This window comes from Mus caroli, chromosome 11, assembly GCF_900094665.2.
Source record: "Mus caroli chromosome 11, CAROLI_EIJ_v1.1, whole genome shotgun sequence".
Taxonomy (NCBI): Eukaryota; Metazoa; Chordata; class Mammalia; order Rodentia; family Muridae; genus Mus; species Mus caroli.
The window spans coordinates 102,122,400-102,148,049 of NC_034580.1; the positions used below are offsets into that span (position 1 = coordinate 102,122,400).

Consider the following 25,650-nt stretch of genomic DNA (forward strand, 5'->3'; position numbering starts at 1 on the left):
TAGCGCGCATGTCAGACGCTCCCCCCACCCCACCCCCAGTCAGCAACGGGCCGTGAGGCGGCGGCGAAGGGGGCGGAGGAAGAGCGCGGCTGGACGCGGTCCCGCACCGCGCGTACGCAGGGCCGCGGGGGTTCTTTCGCGCCGACTGGAGTAGCAACTGCGTCTGCAGCCGCGGCAGCAGGTTTGGGCGAAGGGCTCGCCAGACGCGGCGCCGCTAGCCCCGGGGACACGAGAGGTAACTGGGGCCTGGCGAGGGCGGAGGAACCTCGGCCTCACTTAACAAAGAATCGGGGGAGCCTGGGGACCCGGGTGGCTGCGGGAGTCCGGGCAGGGATGGGTACGCGATCTGGAGCCCCGAGGTGGCCCTCTGGAGCTACGTTGCCTTCCCACGGCTCTGCTCCTCGCACGTCTGAACGAGGCCCACTTGGCGGCTTTCCGGAGGCGGTGCTTGATGGGCTCCAGGAAGGGATTTTTCAGGGTGCTGGGCTCTGAAGCTGTGAGAGCCAGTGGAGGTGTGTTGATCCTTGTAGGTAGCTGTTGGGGATTGCGGACCCACAAATGGAGGCGGGGAGGGTCTCGGTAGCGGAAGTTGACAGATTAGAAGGCTGTGATAGTCATTGATCTTTGTGAAACCTTGAGTAGATCATGATTAACATCATCACCATAGTTACAAACTTTTTGCGGCCTACTTGAGCCTATCTGATTTAAATAATATATATGAATTGAGAACGCGTACCAGAATCGTAAGGAAAAAATTATACTAGTCAAGTTTTATATAAGCTTTTCTGTCATCTTAGCTTTTCCCTTTTTACCCCTACCCCTTTAGGCTGTGGTTTTCCTACTGTGTTGTTGTTGTTGTTACTATTTGCAAGTGTTATTTCTGTATTGTCTCCTACACACACCTGAACAGCGGGGGTTATGTCTTTTTTTTTTTTTTTTTTTCCCTTCGAGACAGGGTTTCTCTGTAACCCTGGCTGTCCTGGAACTCACTCTGTAAACCAGGCTGGCCTCGAACTCAGAGATCCACCTGTCTCTGCCTCCCAAGTGCTGGGATTAAAGGCGTGCGCCACCACCTGGCGGCGGTGGGGGGTAGTGGTGGTAGTGGTGGGGTTATGTCTTAATTCGTTAAAACTTTGTAGAGTCCAATCCTGTTCTGACAGGTGGGAAGTGAGCAGTAAGTCTGATATAAAAATTTATTCTTCCAGGGGCGAAAATGTTAATTTCCTTTACCTAGAAGGAGAATTGCAGTGATTCATTAAAAAAAAATTGTTATTGCCTTGCCTCTGTGCCTGTTCTCTCTTGAATTGCTTAAGTGTTAAATCTATGACCACTGCACTCATGAAACTCTTTATATACATTTTTTGGACGTATTTCTTTTGTTTGTTTGTTTGTTTGTTTTTGTTTTTTCAAGACAGGGCTTCTCTGTGTAGCTCTTGTTGTCCTGGAACTCACTCTGTAGACCAGGCTGGCCTGGAACTCAGAAATCCGCCTGCCTCTGCCTCCCAAGTGCTGGGATCAAAGGTGCGAGCCACCAGTCTTTATGTATGTTTATCATGCCCTCCTGTAGAGGTTAGAGGCCAACCTCTGGGAGTTGGTTTTCTCCTTCCACTATGTAGGTCCTCAGGATGAAACTCTGGTCAGGCAATTAATCTGTAGAACCATTTTACCAGTCCATTTATGAAACTTTCTAATGAAGAAGGAGAGACAGATGTGTGTGATGCTTTATGTTAAAGGGTGGTCTGTACCAGCAAAGGAGGCTTGGGAGAAGCTGCAAGAGAGTAGTCAGGGAAAGCCCTTTCTGGTATGCTAACAGATATTTAAGCAAGCTAGAAAATGGTGAGAGCATCTAACCACGGAGATATCTGGAGAAAGAAACGTTCTGAGCAGGGGGACAGCAATCATGAAGGCCTTGAAGGGGACAAAGCTGGGCCTGTTAGAGGAGCAGTGTGTTTGTAGCATTTGGCAAATGAAGGAATGCGAAGATGAGGATGAAGATGAGATGACGGATGAGACTGTAAAGGAAGAAAGGAAAACAAAGCAGCTAGGGCCTTGTAGACGGTTTTGAAGATTTTGTCCTCATTCTGCATGAAATGTGGCTGTCTGAGCAGAGGAGTGCTAAATCTGACTTACATTGTAATTCAGTTCCATTCACTGTAATGTAGGTTGTGATAATATAATGTGGTCTTTGAAATTATACTTAACTTTGTGTTCTGTCAGTTTCATAGCTCCAAGTTGTCCTTGGCTTTGTTAAAACTGATAGGAGAGGGGTGCTTTTCAGACCACTCTGACCACTCCCCTCACTCGCATTTTATTAGATTTGGAATGTGATGAAAGTGTTGGGTATTTGACAGCTTTGCCTTACATTAAAGAAAGTGACAAAATTATAGTTTGAATATAGCTATTTTTTATTCTGTTTTAATTTCCTATTAGGCCATTAAAGAACTAACTGGCTCTATAGTTTTTAAGATGTTCTTACTCGGCAGGTTATTAAGTAGAGTAGATACTAACAACTGTCATTGTAGCTCTCTTATGAAGCTGCTCACCCCACTCTACTCAGTGATCTTGATATGGTAAGTGGTGCTTGACACTTGCATGTGAATCTGAGTTAAGAGATCTGAGATTATCATTGGGGAGATTGCTTTCTGGAGAGATGATGACTATGCCTGTAGTGTGGGTTGCACTGTGTCTCCATACTTCACTCAATGTATTTGAGTTTTACTTATTGAATTTGGTACAGAGTCTCACTCTTTAGGTCATGTTGATCTAGAGCTCACTTTGTAGCCCAGGTTAGTCTTTAACACACAGGATCCTCGCTGTCAGCCTCTTGAATGCTGAAGCATGGGTCACTACACATTTGTTCCCCATGATTTTGGAGTAAAAACCTAGTAGTAAGGTGTATGATAGTCTCACCATTTTGCAAGTGGAAAATCTGCTAATAACATCTTTAAGATTCATGCTATTAGTGGCAGAATTAGAGTTTGAATATAGCTAACTGGTATTCTTTTTCAATCCTGTTAAAATTTCTAACTGAGCCATCACATTTTGGTGCCTGGATACCAAGCTGTCCTTCATAACATCTTCAGTTATTCTCATCCAAGGGTAGCACCTCTTTAAAACTCTTGTATGTAAAGCATGAATAATGAGTATCTGCTCTTAAAGACCGAAGAGAGTGAAGGTAAATACTCAGTCATGAAATGTATAGTGTTTAAGAAATAACATAGTGTCAGGTGTTTAAAGACCAGAGAAGGGATTTAACATGAATCTAGACAAATCATATTTGTGTTGATGTTCTAGAATTGTTATTCCAGTGAGCTGTACAGGTAAGAAGGACCTTGATAGGTCAATGTCAATAACAGATTTTGTGTGAGAGAACCCAAGTAGAGGTAAGAACTCCATCAGACTGCTTGATTTTCTTTGGAACCCTGGGCAATATGGGTGGTTAAAGTTATTTACTGCCACAATGCAACACCTAATTCTAGTCTGACTAACTGGAGAGCAGTTAAATTGAAGGGAGTGACAGAAGCATAAATTGTTATTTTGAAGATGGTTTTGCTGAGTGTGTGTACTTCAGGAGCTCTGTTCTTTGTTGTGACTTTCCTTGATTACACAGTATTAACAGACACAGTGCTGTTCAGCCAAAGGAAGTAGAAATTCATTTTGTTTTCAGTTTTGTCTCATTCTTACTTCATTTTATACTTTTCATTTTGATTTTATACTTCATTTTTTATAAATTATGGAATGTTAGCTAGTTGTAGATGCAGCGTCTAGATCTGAGTCACATGACTTTTCCAGGACAACAGACATTGTTGAGGCAGAGAAGTAGAACTTTTGCCCTGTTGAGTAATATACTTAGCTCAGTGAGTCCTTGACTTGTCTGCAGTACCTCACCTCCTCGTCCTGCTTGCTTTCATTTCATGGTATTTTTACGATCTAAAATAGAATAATGTCATTCCTTCACTCCCTCCCCATCTCTGACCACATTGAATTCCCTGAGGGCTTTCTGATTCCATGCTTGTATCCTCTGAGCCTAAAAAACAATTGCCTGACACAAAACAAGCAAGCCATGTATTTTGCTATAATGATCACTCTAGTAATTATGTGGGGGCTTGATGACTGTCAGTCTTGTTGGAGAGTTGCAGTGGTAGAGTAAAGATGGAGAGAAGAGCATCTATTCCATATGGAGTTGGGGAGCGCATGTCAGAGAGTGGGTGGTGATCAGAGTGAGACAGGGGAGCTCACCAGTATCCAGCTTGAATTGAGTCTGCTGTATGGGGTTGTTTGGGTTTTTGTTTGTTTACGAAATTAGGTGTTTTAGTTTTTAAAGGGATTCTTTTTTTCCAGTACTTGGGATGAGTCTGGGGCCTCACCTGTGCTAAGTCAAGAGCCATACCACTGAACTGTATAACTTGCCTGGAATCTTCTCTTTAAACCAAAGTGATATTCTGTTTAAGGTGTATATGTAATGTTTTGTTTAACCATTCATCTGTCAGTGAACATGGGGTGGATGTCACCTTTTGCCTATTGCTTGCTATTAATGTTGCTATGAGCTTGAATGAACTTTGCTTTCATTTGGGGGAGGTGAATATTTATAAGTGAAATTTCTGGGTTATATGCCAATTCTATGTTCTTCTAATTAACAATAATAACAACCAAAAGAAACAACCCCAAAACATTTGTTTATAGAATTCCAAGTAGTGTTTCATGGATCCCCCACCCCCAGTTTTGTCATGATTTTTGTTTGTTTTGGTATTAGATAAATGCACACATTTAATATGAAGCTTTACAGCTTACATTTTAAATGCCAGTCATAGCTGTATATAAGTTGACTAAGTAATATATTTGGGTCTGGTTAGTTTGAGTGTGGTGTTTTTATTTTCAAGGGTTTTCTTTTCTTTTTTTAACAATGAAGTTAATAAAACAAAAACAACAAAAATCCTGTATATATTTATTTGTGTTCAGAATACAACTTGGAGGACTTGGTTCTCACTTTCCACCATGTAGGTCCCAGGAGTTGAACTCAGACCGTCAGGTGAGGCAAGTCCTCTTGCCCAGTCATCTATCTTGTTGACCTTGCTTGATTTTTTTTTTTTTTTGGGAAGAAAAATACTGATTGCCATAGTTACCTTTTTGTTTGTTGGTTGGCTTTACATTCTACCAGCAGTTCGCAGAGGTTCCAGTTTCCCTACGTCTTTGCCAGAACTTTCTCTCCCAGAGTTATGTCCTCAGTCCTTAGACTGAGGTGATTGCCAGCATAATAAAGTCCTGGATATACCTTCTCTCCATCAGGCCTGATCAGTTTGGCCCTGATGAGCCTTGGTGAATACAACAAATTGTCTCTGTCTTCCTCCTGGCAACTGTGCAGGGGGTTGATAGCACAGTGATGGAGTGTGTTTCTCTTGAGAGCACTTTGCTGAGGATACTTGTGTTGCTTTTGGGTTAGTACAGTCTTGGGGGCAACCAGAAAGGGAGCGATTGCTGATCTTTATTTTTGTGGCTTTGAGCATCTGTCAATACTGAGTACTGCTTTGGCAAGAGCAAGGGATTTCTTTGCTTTCAAAGATATCTTGATAAAAAGCTGTTTTCTGGGGCATTTGTTTGTTTGAGGCAGTATGAGATACCCTACTGTTTTTTAATAAGTCATCCTAATTGATATGAAATGGTATGCATTGTGGTTTTGATTTACATTTCCTTCATTGTTTATAGTATAAGGATTTTTGAGACAGTCCTATACTGTGTAGACCAAGCTGGTCTTGTACTTGAGATCCTTCTACTGTAACATCTTGAGTACCAACATTGCATGTGTGCATTACCATACCTGGCTTTGATGCAAGGTGTCTTTTCATGTAATCTACTGATCAGTTATATATTGTCTTCAGAGAAATCTATTTAAGTCTTTTGCCTATTCAAGTGTTTTGTGTGTGTGTGTTTAATGTGTATGAGTGTTTGCCTGTGTGTGTGTGTGTGTGTGTGTGTGTGTGTATACCATGTACAAAACCTGGTCCTAGTGGAGCCGGAGGAGGGTATTGTAACTGGTGTCGTGACAGTTTTGAGCCACCACGTGGTGCTGGAAATCAAACCTGGGTTCTCTGGAAGAGCACCAGTGCTTTTAACCTCTGAGCCATCTCTCTAGCCTTCTCTTCCTTACCTTCTCATTTGTTTGTGGCTTTTGTTTTTTTAAGACAGGTTCTCTGTAACAGCCCTAGTTGGCCTGGAACTTGATTTGTAGAGCAGGCTGGCCTTTAACTCAAAGAGATCCTGCCTGCCTCTGCTTCCCCCTTACCTATTTTTAAAACTGGATTTGTATTTAGTGAAATTTACCCGCGTAAATGCTTAGGAATAAATATTTAAGCCAGGGGTGGTGGCAAATGCCTTTAATTGTAGTATTCCAGAGGCAGGTGGCTCTCTGACTTTGAGACCAACCAAGACTACCCCAAAAAAAAAAAAAAAAGAGGAGGGAGGTAGGGTGAGGAACAAGCAAGGATGAAGGGCCAGTGAGCGAGCCGCATGATAAACCTAAAAAGTTCTGATCTGCAATTCCCACAAGGTGACCAGAGCATGTGGACAGTCCTTTCATCTCCACATTTGTACCAAAGCACACGTTTATGTTCACACACACTAAAGATAGTAAAGATTAAGGTTAGGAGATTGTCTTGCAGTTTTGATCCTATATTAGAGATCCCAGTGTAGGTACTGTCTTAGGATCATTTTTGACAACTCCCTCCAATAAATATTTTAAGAGAAAAGTCATTTGGTTGAAGTTGTAATTGTATCTGAAGGCCAGTGTTACAGGCCTTCACGTGGTACTGGGGCCTCCACACGTGGGACAAGTAAGTACTGGACCACTAAGCAGCACCTTAGATTTGAGGGTAGACATAGAAAACAAAATGAGGGTTAGTGAGGCTGTTTACAAAGTCACATTAATATGTGTGCATCTTGTTCCTAGCACCAGTCATTGGCATCATGAACTGGAATAAAGGCGGCCCTGGAACCAAGCGGGGATTTGGTTTTGGAGGTTTTGCTATCAGTGCTGGGAAGAAGGAGGAAGCCAAACTGCCACAGCAGTCCCACAGTGCCTTTGGGGCAGCCAGCTCTTCTTCTGGATTTGGAAAGTCTGCTCCACCACAGCTTCCTTCTTTCTACAAAATTGGATCTAAACGGGCCAACTTTGATGAAGAAAATGCGTAAGTGATAATTCTTGATGATTAAACCAGTGTGAAATACTAATGATTTTCAGGATTGAAGTCCTTGTCCCCCACCCTGAATTTGCTTGGATTAAGGTATACAGTATTCATGTGCTTGCTTAAATTGTTATTCAGGAATGGTGGGTTTTTTTCCTGATTAGTGTTCTGAACAAGATGAGCATAATGATTTTGGTGTTTGAGTCAACTGAAGAGTTTTATATTTAATTCAAATGGAGTTTGATGGACTTGTGTTTTGAAGTAGGATCTGGATATGTAGCCCTACCTGGCTATGATCATGATCCTTCTACCTCGATCTCCTCCGTTCGAGGGTCACAGACATGTGCCAACAAACGCTGCTGGGAATTCCTATTGTGTAATACACCAGGGTGAAAGCGTGGGCTAGTGAAGGTTTTAGTCTCATTACTGGTTTGTCTTAATTTTTAGGTATTTTGAAGATGAAGAAGAAGACTCCAGCAATGTAGATTTACCTTACATTCCTGCTGAAAACTCACCTACCCGCCAGCAGTTCCATTCCAAGCCCGCAGACTCTGACAGTGATGATGACCCCTTAGAGGCATTCATGGCTGAAGTGGAGGCAAGTGTTGGCTCTTGTTTCCTTAAAATAGTGAGCATATTGAAATAGCCCTTGGGAGGGGGGTTGTTTTTGTTTTTGGTGTTTTTAGAATTTTGCTATTTCCATTTGCCCTCTTAAGTATTTTCAGAGGTAATAATCAGTGAGTGGCACGAATAGTTAATTGCAATGTTTGAACATAGTTACTCAAATACATATTTTGTTATAAGAATTTTAGTATATTCTTAAGTGGGATACTGTAGTATGCACTCTAGCATTTATTAAATCCTATTTCATAAGGAAGCTAAACCTAAAGGACGTCATACATAGAATTAGAAGAGTCCATCAGGTGAGGTTTCCAGAGCTTCCTCTATGGTGCCACCAACTAGGCAGTAAACCCAACTTGGGACCCTTTTTAGGAATGTTTCATTACTAAATCATAACCTCCTTGTGTCTATGTCCAACTTTTATCAGGCACAGAACTAAGACTGACTGACTCCTGTTCTCTCACAGCAGCCTAAATAACCTCTTCCAGCACCGTCATGGCTTACCTCATAAGACTGTGCCCAGCACAGGTCTATAGTCTTCTTGTCCTGGCAGCATCCGTGTATTGGTAGCTTGATATGTTAGATGTTTAGCTTTCTCACTTTTGATTTAAATAACCTATTTGTCTAGAGAAAATAAACCTCATAAGTGGTTGAGCCAGAATCCAACTCTAATCCTTGTATTCTTTATGTCTCTGAGTTCTTCTAGCTTACAGGGTTTGTGTTTGTTTTGAGAAAGGGGGTCTACTTAGTCCTGACCATCCTGGAACTCACTATGTAGACCAGGCTGGCCTTGTGATTTTTCCAGCCTCTGCCTCCTGAGTTCTGGGATGAATGCTATGAGCCACATGCCTGGCCTTAACATTTTTTCAAATTAACAGACCATAGAAGACACCAAAACTTAATAAAATTATTCAAGGCATACATGTATCTTGCAGTGTAGTAGGTATTGAATCAGTAAGTAATTTGCTTTAAAAATGAAAGATATATAGTGTTTGATACACAACGTTTTTTTCATGCTCTTGAGAGAGGACATTTGCTACAGGGCAGTATTTCTCAGAAATCTCATTCATTCATTCTTTTTTTTTTAATGTTTGTTTATTTATTTGTGTATTTGAATATAAGATTTGTCTGCGTGTATACCTGTACACCAGAAGAGGGTAGGATCCCATTTCAGATGGTTGTAAGCTTATATGGGTGTTGGGAATTGAACTTAGGACCTGTAGAAGAGCAGAGCAGCCAGCGTTCTTGAGCACAGAGCCGTTTCTCCAGCCCCACTATTTCATGATAATCCTAATGATAAAGTATAAGAAAAGTCAGCTCTTGGCTTTGTTGTTGGTTTTAGGTTTAAATTTAAAGCTTTGTAAGTTTATATGGCTCCTTTTGAATGAGTTAGTTGAGAATGGCCAAATTCTTTTGCTTGACATTTAAATAGCTGAAGTTCTTTTGAGTCCGCTGACACACTCCTGGATCTCTATAGTATTAGGAGATTTATTTAGCTAAGTACAGAGAGCTCAGTTGTCAGATGCTGAGTCCTGATGTCAAATGCCAACTTGTACAATGTATGAACTTTTCTTAGACTTGAATTTGATGAAGGTTTATTTTTAGACAGTGTGCTAATGAAAGATTTATATAGGCTTAAAAGAATATTTGAGGCTAGAGAGATGGCTCAGTGGGTAAGATCACATTACTGGTTTTCCAGGGGACCTGGGTTCAACTTCTAGCATCCATGTGGCTATAATTCCAGTTTTAGGAAATCTGATGTCCTTTTCTACCTTCAGTGTGCACTAGGCACACACACACATAGCATGCACACTTGCATATAAGAAGTGATTTTTTTTTTATTCAGGCTGTGGTGGCGCACGCCTTTAATCCCAGCACTCGGGAGACAGAGGCAGGCGGATTTCTGAGTTCCAGAGTAAGTCCAAGATAGGCCCTGGCTGTACAGAGAAACTTTGAAACTCAAAAAACAAACAATTAAAAAACCAAAAATATGTCCTGCAAATGTAGTGATTTGTTTTATACGTACCAATATTGTTGGTATTGTGTTCAGTTTATAGCCCTAGATGTGTCCCTATCAACCCAATCCCTTGAAAAGTATATAATGTTTCTTTTAAAAATAATTCCTCTTTGATGAAAACATTTCATTTATAAAACATCTGGTCATGCCATGGTATATGTAGTGACTTTTGTTTTGGGGGGATTTTGTTTGTTTGTTTGTTTAAGATAAATACAAGGGCCAGAGAGAGAGTTCTGAGAGCACTGTGTCCTCTTCTAGAGTACCACCTGGGTCTGATTCTCAGTACCTACCTGGTAGTTCACGCTCTTCTATAACTCCAGTCCCAGGGGATCCAATGTTTCCTTCACCCTCTACAAACACTCAACACACATGGCATACAAATATACATGCAGGCAAACATGCAAACACACACTATTAAACTAAAATACAAAGAAAAATTCACATTTTCTTTATGCTGAAGGGCTTTGGAAAAAAGTAATCCTAGCATTACTTTCCAAATGTATCAACCAAAGGATCAGTGTAGAGCAGTGATCTGCAATTGTCATTTTTCTAATATATAAGAACTTGTGTAGAAAATGTAACAATGATACACTTAATTCTATTCCTAAAGGTTTTAATTTACTGGTTTTTTTTTATAGCACATTTTCAACTTTATTAGTATTTATGATTAGGTAATTTTTATTATGAGTGTTTTGATTTTTTTTAAGATTTATTTATTTTTATTTATATGAGTACACTGCAGCTGTCTTCAGACATACCAGAAGAGGGCATTGGACCCCATTACAGATGGTTTTGAGCCACCATGTGGTTGTTGGGAATTGAACTCAGGACCTCTGGAAGAGCAGTCAGTTCTCTTAACTGCTGAGCCATCTTTCCAGCCCATGTTTTGTTTTTGAGAGACAGAGTCTGTGTAGCCCTAACTGTCCTAGAACTCACTATGTAGATCAGGCTGGCCTCTAACTCAAGAGTTCTGTCTACTTTTGCCTCCTGAGTACTGAGATAAAGGTATGTACCACTATGCTAGGCTTTAGGGCTATTCTTGTTGGAGAATGTGTAGAAGCATCTCTAGCCCCTACCAGCCTGTATCACTATTTTTAGTTATCCCACCTCACCCTTAATTCGTAAAAGCAAAAATGCCAGACATTGGGGGGGGTGGGGGCAGGATCAAAGCAAAGGTGGAGGGGAAATTACTTTCAAGTTCAGAACCATCCTTCCAAAATAAGAGTCAGAACTCAATACATCTATTTTTCCCTTTGGCTTTTGTCTGTTTGTTCTTTCAGTTTGGGGTGGGTGAGTGGCTTGTTTTGTTTTGTGGTGGTAGTGCAGGATTTTGGTTTTGTTGTTTCAACTACTTCTACTTCAAGCTATACTTAAGGCTGATTTGCTTGAATTTCAGGGCATCTATAGCAAGTTATTTCCTTTTCTAAGACAAATCACCAAAGATTTATTGGTGGTGAATTAAGCATTTAAAAGTGTATATGCACTTACATGTATGTGTGGCATATGTATTACAATTAAAAACTGTGAAATCTATGTATAGCAAAAGACAACTGGATATTTGTTTTGAAAAATATTTGTCAACGCTTCCTGGAAGACTGATTATATGGAAATGCAAGTGTCAGAACACATAAGGAAAACTGTGGTGAATGTGTTTCAGTATATAAACTGTCTGTAATGAACTTCTCCTGCAGCATTTTAAAGTGAAGTCACTCCATGTAGCCTTTTATTTCATTAGGATCAGGCTGCTAGAGACATGAAGAGACTTGAAGAAAAGGACAAGGAAAGAAAAAACGTCAAGTAAGTTTTTTTCTCCACTCTCACAAAAGTTACATAGAAATTGTTGAAGAATAGCAAAGACTATTCTTAAAAACTTATAAAGGAAAGAACATTAAAGTACACAAAGATCTTTATTTGAGCTGTCTCTGTATCTTGAGTATTTCTCTAGGTATGAAGATGGCACAGCCTTTGCATTTGTAATAACTAAAGGCATTCTGTTTGGTAGAATAAGTATTTGGTTATAAATAGTTGTCCAAGAAATGGGAAGTGAATTATAGTGAGGGTAAAGGAAGTATAGTTACTACAGTTTAGGTTCACTGTCTTAGATTTCTTCTCATAAAAACAATAGACTAATGCCTATGTGATAAGTAATTAGAAGTTATGATGGTTATATAATAAAACTATATAAAAATTACAAGTGAGTAAAAGCTAATTTCATCTGATGTTACTCTGTAGCACCAAATGCTGAACTTAAGTGCTATATTTTCTGGGAAAGAAATCTTCCTCTGCTGAATACACTCCTAAACCTTTAGACATTTTTTCTCTCTGTTTGGAAGTCAGGCCCCTCCCAACGTTTCTGTGCCAGATGGAGAGTCAGCCATCTTTTGATGATTGCTGTATGCTGCATCCGTCTAGTTGCCTTGGGAATAGCAAACGCTGCAAGTTGGTTAGAAAGAGACTGGAAAGAGTGACTGTAGGAAGTAAGCAATAGTCGTAGACGCCTGAGAGATGCAGCAGTGGAGGTGGTTCCATTCTCTATGTGAAGTACTAGTTTCAATTCCAAACTCATGACAGAATTCATGTAGTTTCTTTCTCTCCCCATCCCCAAGGTAACTGATTTTGACTAAAACCAATTTATTCTAGAGCTAGAAGTCACAGGAATAATAAAGTTGTGATACTCCTTCAACTGTACACCAAACCCAGGAGGGTTTTGTTTTCTTTTTAATATGTAGTACACAACTATGTTATGTTTGTTGTATATATTGACAAAGCTTAGTATCCCTCCATACCTCTCTTCACCAAGAAAGGTTTTACTTTTTTTGTTTGTTTTGTCTGCCTGTCTGCCTAAGACACTGTTTCTGTGTGTAGCCCTTAGCTGACCTGGAACTCTATAGACCAAGCTGGTCTCTTAACTCAAGAGATCCACCTACGTTTGCATCTGGGGTGCTATTTAATTCCTCTGAGGAATTAAAGGAATGGGCCACCACTTCCTAGCTAGATTTTACCTCTCATGTCAGTTGGTAATTGATGTTTCTAAGGGTACCATATCATCTCATTGCAAAAAGAGGGAAACTTTAGCTCATAGAGTTAAGCCACACATATATTATGGGTGGATCGTGTACAGTATACTTATTGTTGCTTTGTTAACGTTAGTGTTGAGAGTTCCTGTACTGTATGGAATTCAACACTAAGCTGTTGTAAGTATGGAGCTGGGTATGTGGAACATTTGCAGGGAAGTTTGTTTCTCCGCTTGTTTTTCCAGGGGTATTCGAGATGACATTGAAGAGGAAGATGACCAAGTGAGTTTCTATGCAGTATTTCTATCTTTTATTTTTACTCCACAAAGTCTATACTGGGGACAGGTCAGAGCTTGCCTTCACTGAATGACTCACTCCTTTTCTGCCTGTGTGACCAATTAACACTATCTCCAGAGTCCCTTCCCCCATGTTGCACGTGGGACTTTTGATCAACTGACATTTTTTTAAAAAAGAACTTTACTCAGGTTTTTTTTTTTATCCAAATTTTAGGTTTACTGTGATAAGCCAGTAATATGAGTTGTGTAGGGCCTCTTACTGTTTTTTGCCTCTTTCCAGTAACTGTTTGTGACTCTTACATTGTAGTTGAAACATTAGTAACTGTCCTTTAGTACTTCTTTTTGCCTTGTCTAGTGTGGGATGGTGAGGACCATAGACTTCCAGGTTTGTGATCTTTCTAATCAGTGTTAACTTCCAAACTTGGATTGGCATAAAGCCAAAGCATGTCTTCCTCAGCTCTGGGTAGGGTAGTAAGATGTCCCCACAAATAGGAAGGCTTCTGTTAAATAAATCAGATCATTGTGTAATATTGTCTTGCTCATTGATTTTGAGTATTGCTATTGTAAAAGAAATCATTGCTAAGTTAGTGAAAGTCTTTCCTTATTTGATAGGTATTTGTTTAACTTATGTAATCTTATGGTTCACTGTGTGTGCACTGCATGTGCACTGATTGCAAATGTATAACTGTTTTTAACTGTACTTAGGTTTGATTGTGCTCTTGTGCTTTCCTGCAGGAAGCTTATTTTCGATACATGGCAGAGAACCCAACTGCTGGGGTGGTTCAGGAGGAAGAGGAGGACAATTTGGAGTATGACAGTGATGGAAATCCAATTGCACCTTCCAAAAAAATTATCGATCCCCTTCCTCCCATTGATCATTCGGAGGTATCACATTTTTTGCTTTGTTTCTAACTGATACAGTTTCATAGTTTGGAATCTTTCTTTCTGCTAAGTGGTTGGATCAGAAATTCCATGAGGCATTCATAATATATAAACTAGCTCACTGTAGTCTCAACACTTATGAGACAGAGGCAGGAGGATAGCCAAGAGTTTGAGGTCAGCCTAGACTGCATAGTGGTTTGCAGCTTAGCTTTGTTTACTAAATGAGACTATTTCAAAACCAAAAAGGCTTACTGTAAACAGAAGAAAATTTGGGGCTGAAGATTTAACCCGGTCAGAAGAGTAACTTGCCTGCCATTCACAAGGCCTGTTGTTTAATCCCCAGCATTTCATAAAACTGTATGTGGTGCATGTCTTGAGTTCCAGCACGATCAAGGCCAGCCTGGGCTGCATATTAAGATACTCTCAAAAAAACCAATCAAAACAAATCAGCCAAAATAGGCTTGGTCGTTCATTTTAATAAGTTACGTGAGCAATTTTAGAGCTTTACAGACTTTATTTTTGGAACTGCTGAAGTTATTCTGTGGCTAAGAGCACCTGCTGCTCTTCAGAGGACCTGAGTGTAGGTCATAGCACCCACACCCATACCAGGCAGCTCATGTATAAAAGCTAGTTCCAAGGAGTGTGATGTCCTGTTGTAGCTTCCCCAGGCATCTGACATATGGGACATGCACTCTCACAGACACCTACATAGAATAAAAAGAGTTTTATATTTTTTTAATGATGTGTGCATGTGGTGGGGATGATATGTGCACATGAGTGCAGAGTCCAAAGGACAGAAGAGATCTGCTATCTCTAGAGTTAAAAGCCACTGAGGTGGATGCTGGGAACTGAAGTTGGATCCTCTGCAAGAGCCACTTCTCCAGCCCTAATTCCATGCTTTAAAAAAAAAAATTAGAATTCCTTCTCAAGACAAACCTATCTTTAAAGGAAATACTGATAATGTTTTTAAATGCTTGGGCCTGGATGAACAACTAAATCCTAAGCATAAATGATATTTGTAAAATAATTTCTTTTTAAAAATTTGTCCTCTGAGACCTTTAGCACTACAGCCATTCATTATTCTGCTGCATGTTATTAAAGTCTGAGATGTCTGTGGAAAGTAGATTGGTGTCTGTTTTGAAAGTAGGAGTTGAAGCCGGGTGGTGGTGGCGCACACCTTTAATCCCAGCACTTAGGAGACAGAGGCAGGCGGATTTCTGAGTTCGAGGCCAGCCTGGTCCCAGAGTGAGTTCCAGGACAGTCTGGGCTACACAGAGAAACCCTGTCTCAAAAAAACAAACAAAAAGAAGAAAGTAGGAGTTGGAAAAAATATAGGCTGTACTTTTTAAGAGTGTGTCAGAAATAAATGAATTCATTATCTTTCTAGAGAGAATGCCTTTGTTTTTATAATATTTGTAAAAAGTTATCTTACGTTAAATCAAACTTACAGGATTGACTCTTGAATTCTAGACTAACTTTGAATAATTGGACCTGCAGATTGACTATCCACCATTTGAAAAAAATTTTTACAATGAACATGAGGAGATAACCAACCTCACTCCACAGCAGTTAATAGACCTGCGGCATAAGCTCAACCTTCGGGTAAGAACCATTACGCAAGAATCCTTGCATCAGTGTTTGTACAAGTTTAGAATTACCGTTCATCCAGATAGTAATCCTAGATTTATTTACTAGGGAGAATAATAATTTAGCCCTAGGGTTTGTGTGTCTTAGATTTGATTGTTTTAGCCCTAAAGATGCTATTTCAGAAAGATTATTTTGGTTTTAAGTTTTCCTCGTTTAATAATACTATGTGTGCACATATGTGTGTAGATTGGGGTTGCTTTCAGATATCACCTTGCAGAAGTTGGTCCTCCTTCAGCATGTGGTTCCTGGGAACAGAACTCCTTGTCAGGCTTGACGACACTGCCTTTGCCTGCTGAGGCTCTCATCAGCCCTATGTCTTGTTTTGCACATTCAGTCAACTTTGTACTGAGTTAGGTGGACTAAGAATAAAAAAATAGGAAACACATCTTCAGAGGCAGGAAGTAGAATTAATAATAGATGTGAACAAACCATGAACTGTTGGAATATTTTGAAATTATATTTTCTTCAAGTTTTATATGATGTGATTTTTAAAATAGTAAATGAGAAGGCTGGAGAGTTGGCTTGGTGCTTGCTGCTTAATCATGAGAACTGAAGTTCAGCTATTTGCACATAAGCTAGGCATCCCACAGATATCTGTATTCAAGTTCAGAGGGCTTAGACCTGCTCTGAATGAATGAACAGACACACATGCACACACACACACACACAAATAAAGTCTACTTAAAAAAATATTCAAATAGATAACTGACTTTTAAAAACATTCTTGCACTAATTTTACAATAACACTTTAAATTGCCACCAACAAATTGAGTTGCCCATTTACCATATTACTTAAAATGTTTTTAATGTTAAGGTCACATAGCAGAGAGGATATGTTGGTTTGCTCTGGTGTGAATGACTGGTTTATTTCTGCTTTATTAGTTGCTACATAATGTTTAAAAACTCAAATTTTCAAAGATCCCATAGTATGTGTGTGTGTATACGTGTGCACACATACACGTTTACACTCCTGATGGAGTCTCTAAAGTTACTAGTGCCTTCTTCCCCAAGGAAAGGCCTTCAATTATATGTATATATGTTTATTATTATATATCATATATATATATATAAAATGGAAGTCAGTAGTTCTCTTTCTTTACTGGGACCCAGTTGAAACGAGGCTTGATGGTGGCTAGGCCATCACGCTCTTGAGAAATCAGTAGGTTGCATCTTTACGATAGATGTGTTTTCATCTTATTTGCAGTTTTAATTTACCTTACATTGATTCTTAATTTTTCTGTCATCCCAGCTAATGTTTATTCAACTCGGTAAAAAGAATGCTGATGACTTTTTCAGTTAGTTGAATAATTTGTTTCCATTTCTCATAAGAAAATGAATTTTGAGGTAGTTCTGTGTGCTTAATCATTTAAAATTGGTGGTGGGATTATATCAGGAATTCTTACCATGGTTTCTTTTGCATGCGGCCATCGTGTTCAGGGCTTGACCCTTTTTGGTGTTTTTGCTTACATACCTGCTTTTCACTCTTTATTCTAGCTAAAGTGCTTGGTCTGAGTGTGCACTGTTGAACTGTAAATGCTGTTTAAGTGAAAGTACCGGTTTTCCTGGGAATTGTCTTTGTCTCTAGGTCTCTGGTGCTGCACCTCCCAGACCAGGAAGTAGCTTTGCTCATTTTGGGTTTGATGAACAACTTATGCACCAGATTAGGAAATCTGAGTACACACAGCCGACCCCAATCCAGTGTCAGGTGCGTACAGCTTGGTGGGTGGGGATGGGAAGCCCTGGAACTTCTAAAGATGGAAGAAAAGGAGACATTTTGGAAAAGGTTTTTGTACCTGCTGAATCCATTGAAAATGTTGTGTGCAGAAGATACTTTCTTTTCTAAACCCCACAGAAAGATTTGTCTATGGATATATTTTGTGCTTTCAATGACTAGAATCCCTTTGTAAATGACATGAAAGTTTTTCATTTCTTGCTGTGACGAATAGCTTCTGTTGGCCACTCAAATGTGGAATTTATGTATTCCTTTACAAAAACAGACAGAGAAATTCCTACATATAAGTGAAGTGGTCTATTTATTTTCTAGGAGAGGACATTAGAAAAAAATATATTTTATGCATAGAGTATTTTGCTTGCATTTTGCATTATGGGGTACCATGTGGGTGCTCAGTATTGAACTCAGGTCTTCTGGAAAAGCCAACAGTGATCTTAACCACTGTGTCATCTCTCCAGCCCTGTACAAAATTTTTAATAAACTCTCTTTATACATCAAGTCTTTATTTTGACATATCAATACAAATGGGAGTCATGATATTTTTTATAAATAGTGCCTTCATGAAGGTTATATTTCCTTTAAATCAAGTTGATTGGAATGTCAGGATTCAGCTAATGTTCATGGCCCAGAATATTTTTGTTCAATGAAATGAATGTCCTTTGTAGTAATTTTCCCCAGGACGTTAGTTCATCTTTAGAATTGAGTGTATATACCTTTCCTTTCTTCTTCTCTAGGGTGTACCTGTAGCACTAAGTGGGAGAGACATGATTGGTATTGCTAAAACAGGCAGTGGGAAAACTGCAGCCTTTATTTGGCCCATGTTGATTCATATAATGGATCAGAAGGAATTGGAACCAGGTGATGGACCAATTGCAGTTATTGTGTGTCCTACTAGGGAGCTTTGTCAACAGGTATGTGCTTTGTATAAAAGGCCCCTTCCTACTTTTGGACTAGCAAGGGACAGTGATTAGAATGATCTATGAAGTTTAGTTATTGTTGCTTGGAGGTGCATGCTTGGCACATGCATACATGTGGTTCTATGAGAGAAGTCTGAGGTTGACTTTTGGGTGTCTTCCAGGATTTATCTTCCCATTTGGTGAGCTAGTACTGCTAGTTTGGGTTGAGCGGTTGTTCCATATATTCTGTCTCCACCTCCTGGGTGCTCCTGGGGTCATTGGCAGGGCACTAGTCCCACTAGCTTTTATGTGGGTTCTAGAAGTCTGAATCTCATTTCTCACACTTGCGTGGCAAGTGTTTAACCCACTGAACTATCTCCCCAACCTCCTCCAACTTTTGTTTTGAATATAAAACTATATATAAAATTGGCCATCTTAACTAGCCCATTTTAAGTATCTAGTTCAGTGGCTGATATTAAGCATATTCACATTATTATCTTTTCTGTGAAGTTTTGAGAAATGTGAACATATTTCCGTAATAAGGGTAGCATTTTTTTAAAAGTCACAAAGGGGTGTGGGTATTGTGGGAATTGTTTATATTATAAGCTCACAATGTTTTCTGTATAATGAATTTAATTTTCTTGGTAAATAGACTGGATCAAGAAGAAGATGAATGATGCAAATGAAGACCATAGCCTTGTTTTATGATTAAGCTGGATGTAGTAGGAGATGTATTTAATCCCAACACTTGGGAGGCTGAGGCAGGAGAATTTTCTGACTTTGAGGCCAGCCTGGTCTACATAGCAAGCTCCAGGCCAGACAGAAATAGAGAGAGAGACTCGGCCTCAAAACACAAAAAACAGAAATGGAAAAAGAAACAAAAGAATTTCGTTTTAAGCATGTTCTAGGTTTTTCCTTTTTCATTTTTTAAATGGTTGTTCTTGTTTTGGTGTGTGTGTGTGTGTGTGTATGTGTATGTGTGTATGTGTGTGTGTGTTTTCAGTAATAGGAATTGAACACAGCCTTTGAGCTATATGACCAGCCCTCTTCTGTTTGTATCTTCCTAGTTTTTGTTTTTGAGATTGTGTCTTAAGTTACCCAGGCTAGACTCAAACTTACTATCTTTCTGCTTTAATCACTTAGTTAAACTATAAGCCTGTACCACTAGGTACAGCTACATTTTGATTTTCTATAGTGATATATACTGTGTTCTAAGAACTGTGTTTTGAGTAATGATAAAAGTATTTTTAAGCTTACAGTTTTTAAAATATTAACAACTTTTTAGATCCACGCAGAATGTAAGCGGTTTGGGAAAGCGTATAATCTTCGATCAGTGGCCGTGTATGGAGGAGGGAGCATGTGGGAGCAAGCCAAGGCCCTTCAGGAAGGGGCAGAGATTGTTGTGTGTACCCCAGTAAGTATATCTTGTTCTCAATCTCTCTTGATTCAGAAAACATGATTGCTTTTGAGGGAATTCCCTCTAAATATGGGAAAGCAAGGCTGGGATTATCGTGTGAGTAGCCAACCTTTGGCCTTGGTTTCATGATGATCAGTTGACTAAATGGCAGGCTAGGTATAATATCCATGACCAATGTATCAGCAGCTACACGTTTCCATTTTAAACAGGTCTTCTTAGGCTCTCTGAAAAGCTGGGTCTGTGGTTACCAAGAACATGAAGAAGTGTTCTGAGAGACACTCAGATAATAGTCAGACCTGGCAGAAGATGTGGGGTCGACATAAAACCCATCCAGAAGTTTTCACATCTTTTCAGAGCATATTACAAGAATGGTTCGGGCCCACTTGCCCATAGAGTTTAAACTGTAATTAATGTAAAGGAAGAACTTGAGTCTTCAGAATTCTATTCTCACTAAGTATGGTGGTACATGCCTTTAGTCCTAGCAGTTAGAGGTAGAGGCAGTCAGACCTCTGTGAGCTTCAGGCCACCTGTGAATAGCACCCTGTCTCAAAAGTTATCTATTTTCTGGGATTGGTAGAGAAAGACTGTCAGATCAGTTTGGTTCAAGACCAGAGAATTTACACTTTTCCAGGAATATAACTAAAGAATGTCTTTGACTGCCTTTGATTATATTAACTATTCATTTTGTGAATCTCACAGGGTCGACTGATTGATCATGTGAAGAAAAAAGCTACTAATCTTCAAAGAGTCTCTTACCTTGTGTTTGATGAAGCCGATCGAATGTTTGACATGGGATTTGGTATGCCTTGAATATTAGCTTCTTCTGTCCCTATTCTCAAGTTTTTGCCATATCTTTCTAGAATTAACCAGTACTGTTCATCACAAAAGAAGTTAAAAACTCTTTGGGGTTTCAAATTAAGGGATAGACGAAGCCATAAACCATCGTAGTTTTCTGAAGAGAAGTGCACACGTCTTGACTGGGTTGAGAACTTGGACAAGGGCTAGGACAGAAGGAATGTTTCCTTTGTTCTTCACTCTTACTCACAGGCCTTTGAAGGTTAAAGTCCATATTCATGGATAGGTAAATATTAAATCATCCAAGGTCCTTTTCTTAACCAAGCTGAGCAAATTTCTAAATAACCACTATCTACCTAGTTCAGCTATGTTGATGGTTTTTTGAAATTTCATACTGAATTCTATCTAGGAGTTTGAAAGCTTTTTTAATTCTGGAGCGTTCTCGGGTAGATTTTACTAAAGTAACTTTTCACACCTGTCTTAACTGCATCACATTAGTGTGTTGATTACTGTTCTGTTTTTTTCAGAGTATCAGGTTCGGTCCATAGCAAGTCATGTTCGTCCTGACAGACAAAGTATGTATGAAGCAGCTTTATACTAAAACTATATTCAAAATGAACCCTGATTTTTATAAGTACTTACAGTTATGTAAGCAAAAATTGCTATGTATGTCCTGATAAGTACTGCAAAGAGGAGAGTTAATGACATTTATTTGAGCTAAAACAGACCTTAGACGACATCAGATGTGAGGTGTGTTTTGTTGTTGTCTCTTGTATCGAGCCTATGGTGTCATGGATGTTAGACAAACATTCTACCTCTCTAAGCTGTATATGTATTTCCAGCCCTCTTTTTCACTTTGTTTTTTAGGTAGAGTCTTGCTAAGCTGACTAGGCTGCCCTTGAACTCACTACAGCCTAGGCAGCCATAAACTTGAAGTACTCCTTCATGCTTCCTCCTCCAAATAGCTGGGACTATGGGTTCATGCCACCAGGCCCAGCACACTGCTCACTTTTTATTAGTGCTAAAATTGAATTTAAATAATTTCCTGCAGTGTAAATCTGCTGATTCAAAATTAAAGTCTTTTCCTGAACCATTATGGCAGCTCATTTCTTGATTGAAAATGAAGTTTAAAAAAAAAATCACTTTTATTTAGTGATTCAGTTACATTACAGAAGCTTAAAGAGTGAATTCAGTAAGAAATGATTTTTAACAGAATTTGCTTTATCTTTTAGCTCTCTTATTCAGTGCAACTTTTCGAAAAAAGATTGAAAAGTTGGCCAGAGACATCTTGATTGACCCTATTCGAGTGGTGCAGGGAGACATTGGAGAGGTAGGTAATCCTGCTTAAGGCAGGGTGGGTCCTGGGATTTATTTCTCATGAGAACGTGGAATTTAATTCTTAAGTAATGATTGTTCTGTTTTAGATTTAGGTTTTTTTCTTTTTTTTTTTTTTTAATGATTTGCTTATTTTTATTTTATGTATGTTGGTGTTCTGCTTGCTTGTATGTGTGTGACAGTATTGGATCCCCTGGAACTAGAGGTACAGATAGTTGTGGACTGCTCTGTGAATACCGAAAATTGAACCCTTGTCTTTTGGAAGAGCAGCCAGTGTTCTTAACTGCTGAGCCATCTCCACAGCTCCTGGATTTGTTTTAAGATATACAAGTTAAGGGAATCGTGAAAACAAGAGTGGCACAGACGATTGATAGAAGATGAGTGATGGGTATATGGGAATTATGTTTGTTCCTTAAATGCCTTTTTTTTTTTTTTTTTTTTTTTTTTTTTTTTTTTTTTTTTTTTTTTTTTTTTTTTTTTTTTTTTTTTGGAGACAAGGTTTCACTATGTAGCTTTGGCTGTCTTGGAACTCACCATGTAGACCAGTAGACCAGGCTGGCCTTGAACTCAGAGATATCCCTGTTTCTTCCTTCTGAATGCTGGGACTAAAGGCGTGTGCCACCACGCCTGGCTTTTTCTACAAGTTTTTAATGTTTTAAAGTTTTAAAAGAACTGGGTGGTGGTGGTACACTTCTTGAATCCCAGCATACAACCGAGTGAAGAGAAGTCAAGGCAGGAAACTGGATCCTGCAAAGGCCATGAAGGAACACTTGCTTTTGTCATGCTTCCCATGACTTGCTCAGCCTACTTTCTTACACAACTCAGAACCACCTACCCAAAGGTGGTACCACCCCAGAGGGCTGGCCTCTCCCATCTCAATTAGCAACCAGAAAATGCCCCACAAATTGCCTACAGGCATTTTGTCAATTGAGGTTCTTCCTCTGAGATAACTCTAGCTTGTATCAATTTGACAAAAACTCAACTAGGACAATAGGGTTTTTGACACATAATTATAAATATTTATGGGATATTGTGTGGCATTTCAATACATGTATGTAATATGTAATTAGCATATCTAACACCTCAAATAGTAAATCCTTTCTTTGGAAACAGATCTTTATTAAAATATGTATTTATTAGCCAACCATATCTATAACTCCTCATAATTGTTTGTAAAGTTTCTGAGTGGTTAGCACCTTTCTATGTCGGCTCTTATTTTTAATGTACTTACATACAGATGCTGCTTGACAGTGAGCGGGTAAGACCCTGAAAAGAACTCCCGAGGGAATAATAAACACAGGTTTATAACAATCATTGTAGATTATTTTGGCATACAAATTAGAAATGAACACACCGGGGGAGTTGGTATGCAAGGTGCTTTAAAGGAATAATAAGTTTTAAGCTATATTTGACATACTAAAGGAAACCCCGAAGATAATAGGGATTGTCCAGAGCTATTCCCCATGCAGGTAGAAAATAGAATACCTAGTCTCGGAAGTTTCCTGTGACATCAGTCATAATTAGTTACTTTATTTCCTCTCAGGCAAATGAAGATGTGACCCAGATCGTGGAGATACTCCATTCCGGACCTAGTAAATGGAACTGGCTTACTCGGCGTCTGGTGGAGTTTACTTCCTCGGGGAGTGTCCTCTTGTTTGTTACTAAGAAAGCCAATGCTGAAGAACTAGCCAATAACCTTAAGCAGGAGGGTCATAATCTTGGTCTGCTCCATGGGGACATGGATCAGAGTGAGAGAAACAAGGTTATTTCAGATTTTAAGAAAAAGGACATCCCCGTCCTGGTGGCCACTGATGTTGCAGGTAAGAGTATGAATTTCATCATAACCCCAGCCTTTATTTTATGGGTGTTGCCCTGCTCTGTAATGAGACCTGTAGAGCGCAGTGGCTCTGTGGCCACCTTCACTTACTATTCTTGGTCATCAGAGTACCCTTGCAGCCAGAGGATGTCTTGACGGGAACAGTTATACACTCATGTCCACTGCAGTATCTTAAATTAGTAATATAAGCTTTGGCTTTACTCTGTTAAGTTTATCGGCTACCCTTAAAAGCTAGTGTTTTGGGCCTGCAAGATGGTTTACTGGGTACTTGCCAACCAGCCCTGACAGCCTGAGCTTGGTACTCAGGACTCAAAAGTGGAGGGAAAAAACCCGACCCCCACAAGTTGTTTTCTATCCTCTATACATAAGCTATGATATATATATATGCATACACACACACACACACACACACACACACACACACACACACACACAGGTTCTGGGTACTGAACTCAGGTCCTTACGCAAACATGATACTGCTAACTGAATTACAGTCCTTAAACAGTTAACTTGTATGGGGTTGGGGAGGGGTTGTTTGTTTTCTTTTTGTTTGGGGGGGGGTTGTTTTGTTGTCTTTTCAAGACAAGGTTTCTCTGTGTAGCCCTGGCTGTCCTTATGTAGACCAGGCTGTCCTCAAACTCAGAGATCCACCTGCCTCTGCCTCCTGGGTACTGGGACTGAAGGTGTGTACCACCACGCCTGGCTTCTGTTTTTATTTTTGAGATGAGTTCTTATATACGTATAGCCCAGGCGACCTTGAACTTTAATCCTTCTGCCTACCTCTTTCAAGTATTGGAATTACAGGTGTGATTCCAGTAAAATTATCCACAGTATTTTTTTATATTTATGTTACTCCCAAAAGAGTGAACTACTTTTTATTCTTGGCTTCATATCCATGAGCTTGCCTAGGTATGGGAAATACACATTATTAGAAATCTAGCATTTCTAGTTATTTTGATTATTATTTTTTTCCTTCTTAACTGTAGATAAAAAGTAAAAGAAACTCAATACTTTGTATTTCAGCCCGTGGTCTGGATATTCCTTCCATTAAGACAGTCATTAACTATGATGTAGCCCGGGACATTGATACCCACACTCACAGGATTGGCCGGACAGGAAGAGCTGGTGAGAAGGGTGTAGCCTATACCTTACTGACTCCAAAGGACAGCAATTTTGCTGGTGACCTTGTACGGAACCTGGAAGGAGCCAACCAACATGTTTCTAAGGAGCTCTTAGATCTTGCAATGCAGGTAAGGGTTAGGCACTTACAGTTAATAGAAACAATACAACTGAGTAAGGAAGTTCAACGGGCAAGGGAGGGAGTAACATAGGAGCCTAAAAAGAAAATGGGCAGAAAGGGCTGGTTACTATGTAGACTGGCACCATGGGATGTCACAATTCATGTGTACGTTCTTTCTATACTTTCTGTTGAAAAACTGCTCCTTTCTTTGGGCTAAAATCTGTTTCTTTAGATTCTACTTGCCCCATAGCACACTTTTATGACTAAGTTTAATGTCAAAAGATGCCCACTGTTCTTGCCCATTCCTCTTCCCCAAGTCTTCTCTTTTTGAGGGCTAAAAAATATTTGTTTACTAAGGAAACAATTGTGTGATTATTTGTTTTTGTTTCATTTTTTGTTTTTGCAACTAGGCATTAAATCCATGGTTTTTTGTACATGCTAGGCAGTGCTCTACTATTGAACTACATCCCCTGCCTCTCTGACATGGGCTTTAAGTATTTCTTACATATTAACATTTCACATCTGACCATACTGATTGCCCACTTCCAGATATGCTCGCTTCCAAAACTAAGTAAGATACTATGCCAAATTATACCTTGGATCACTTATTCTGTGCAGTTCTCAAATAACAAGTTGATTCAGGACAGTTTGTTTTTTATTGCAAGCTAGTGATTAAACTCAGGGTCTGGGTGCTAGGCACACATTCCTCAAGACAAGTTCTGATAGTAGGAAGTATTTGACTC

The 25,650-nt window shown here is 39.5% G+C and overlaps 1 protein-coding gene across 1 annotated transcript in view; it reads left to right on the plus strand.

The window, feature by feature from the left end:
- Nucleotides 1–10: 10 nt before the first annotated feature.
- The window catches only part of Ddx42 (DEAD-box helicase 42), a 31,426-nt gene continuing 5,786 nt past the window's right edge, over nucleotides 11–25,650 (plus strand). The window contains exons 1-15 of the mRNA XM_021177866.1: nucleotides 11–235; nucleotides 6,944–7,181; nucleotides 7,626–7,776; nucleotides 11,552–11,613; nucleotides 13,076–13,112; nucleotides 13,862–14,011; nucleotides 15,506–15,610; nucleotides 17,241–17,360; nucleotides 18,122–18,298; nucleotides 19,569–19,697; nucleotides 20,400–20,499; nucleotides 21,023–21,070; nucleotides 21,728–21,825; nucleotides 23,374–23,650; nucleotides 24,691–24,917. Of these exons, the coding sequence (XP_021033525.1) occupies nucleotides 6,961–7,181; nucleotides 7,626–7,776; nucleotides 11,552–11,613; nucleotides 13,076–13,112; nucleotides 13,862–14,011; nucleotides 15,506–15,610; nucleotides 17,241–17,360; nucleotides 18,122–18,298; nucleotides 19,569–19,697; nucleotides 20,400–20,499; nucleotides 21,023–21,070; nucleotides 21,728–21,825; nucleotides 23,374–23,650; nucleotides 24,691–24,917 (1,902 nt within the window). The 5' untranslated portion in view covers nucleotides 11–235; nucleotides 6,944–6,960. The remainder of the gene's footprint in view (nucleotides 236–6,943; nucleotides 7,182–7,625; nucleotides 7,777–11,551; nucleotides 11,614–13,075; nucleotides 13,113–13,861; nucleotides 14,012–15,505; nucleotides 15,611–17,240; nucleotides 17,361–18,121; nucleotides 18,299–19,568; nucleotides 19,698–20,399; nucleotides 20,500–21,022; nucleotides 21,071–21,727; nucleotides 21,826–23,373; nucleotides 23,651–24,690; nucleotides 24,918–25,650) is intronic.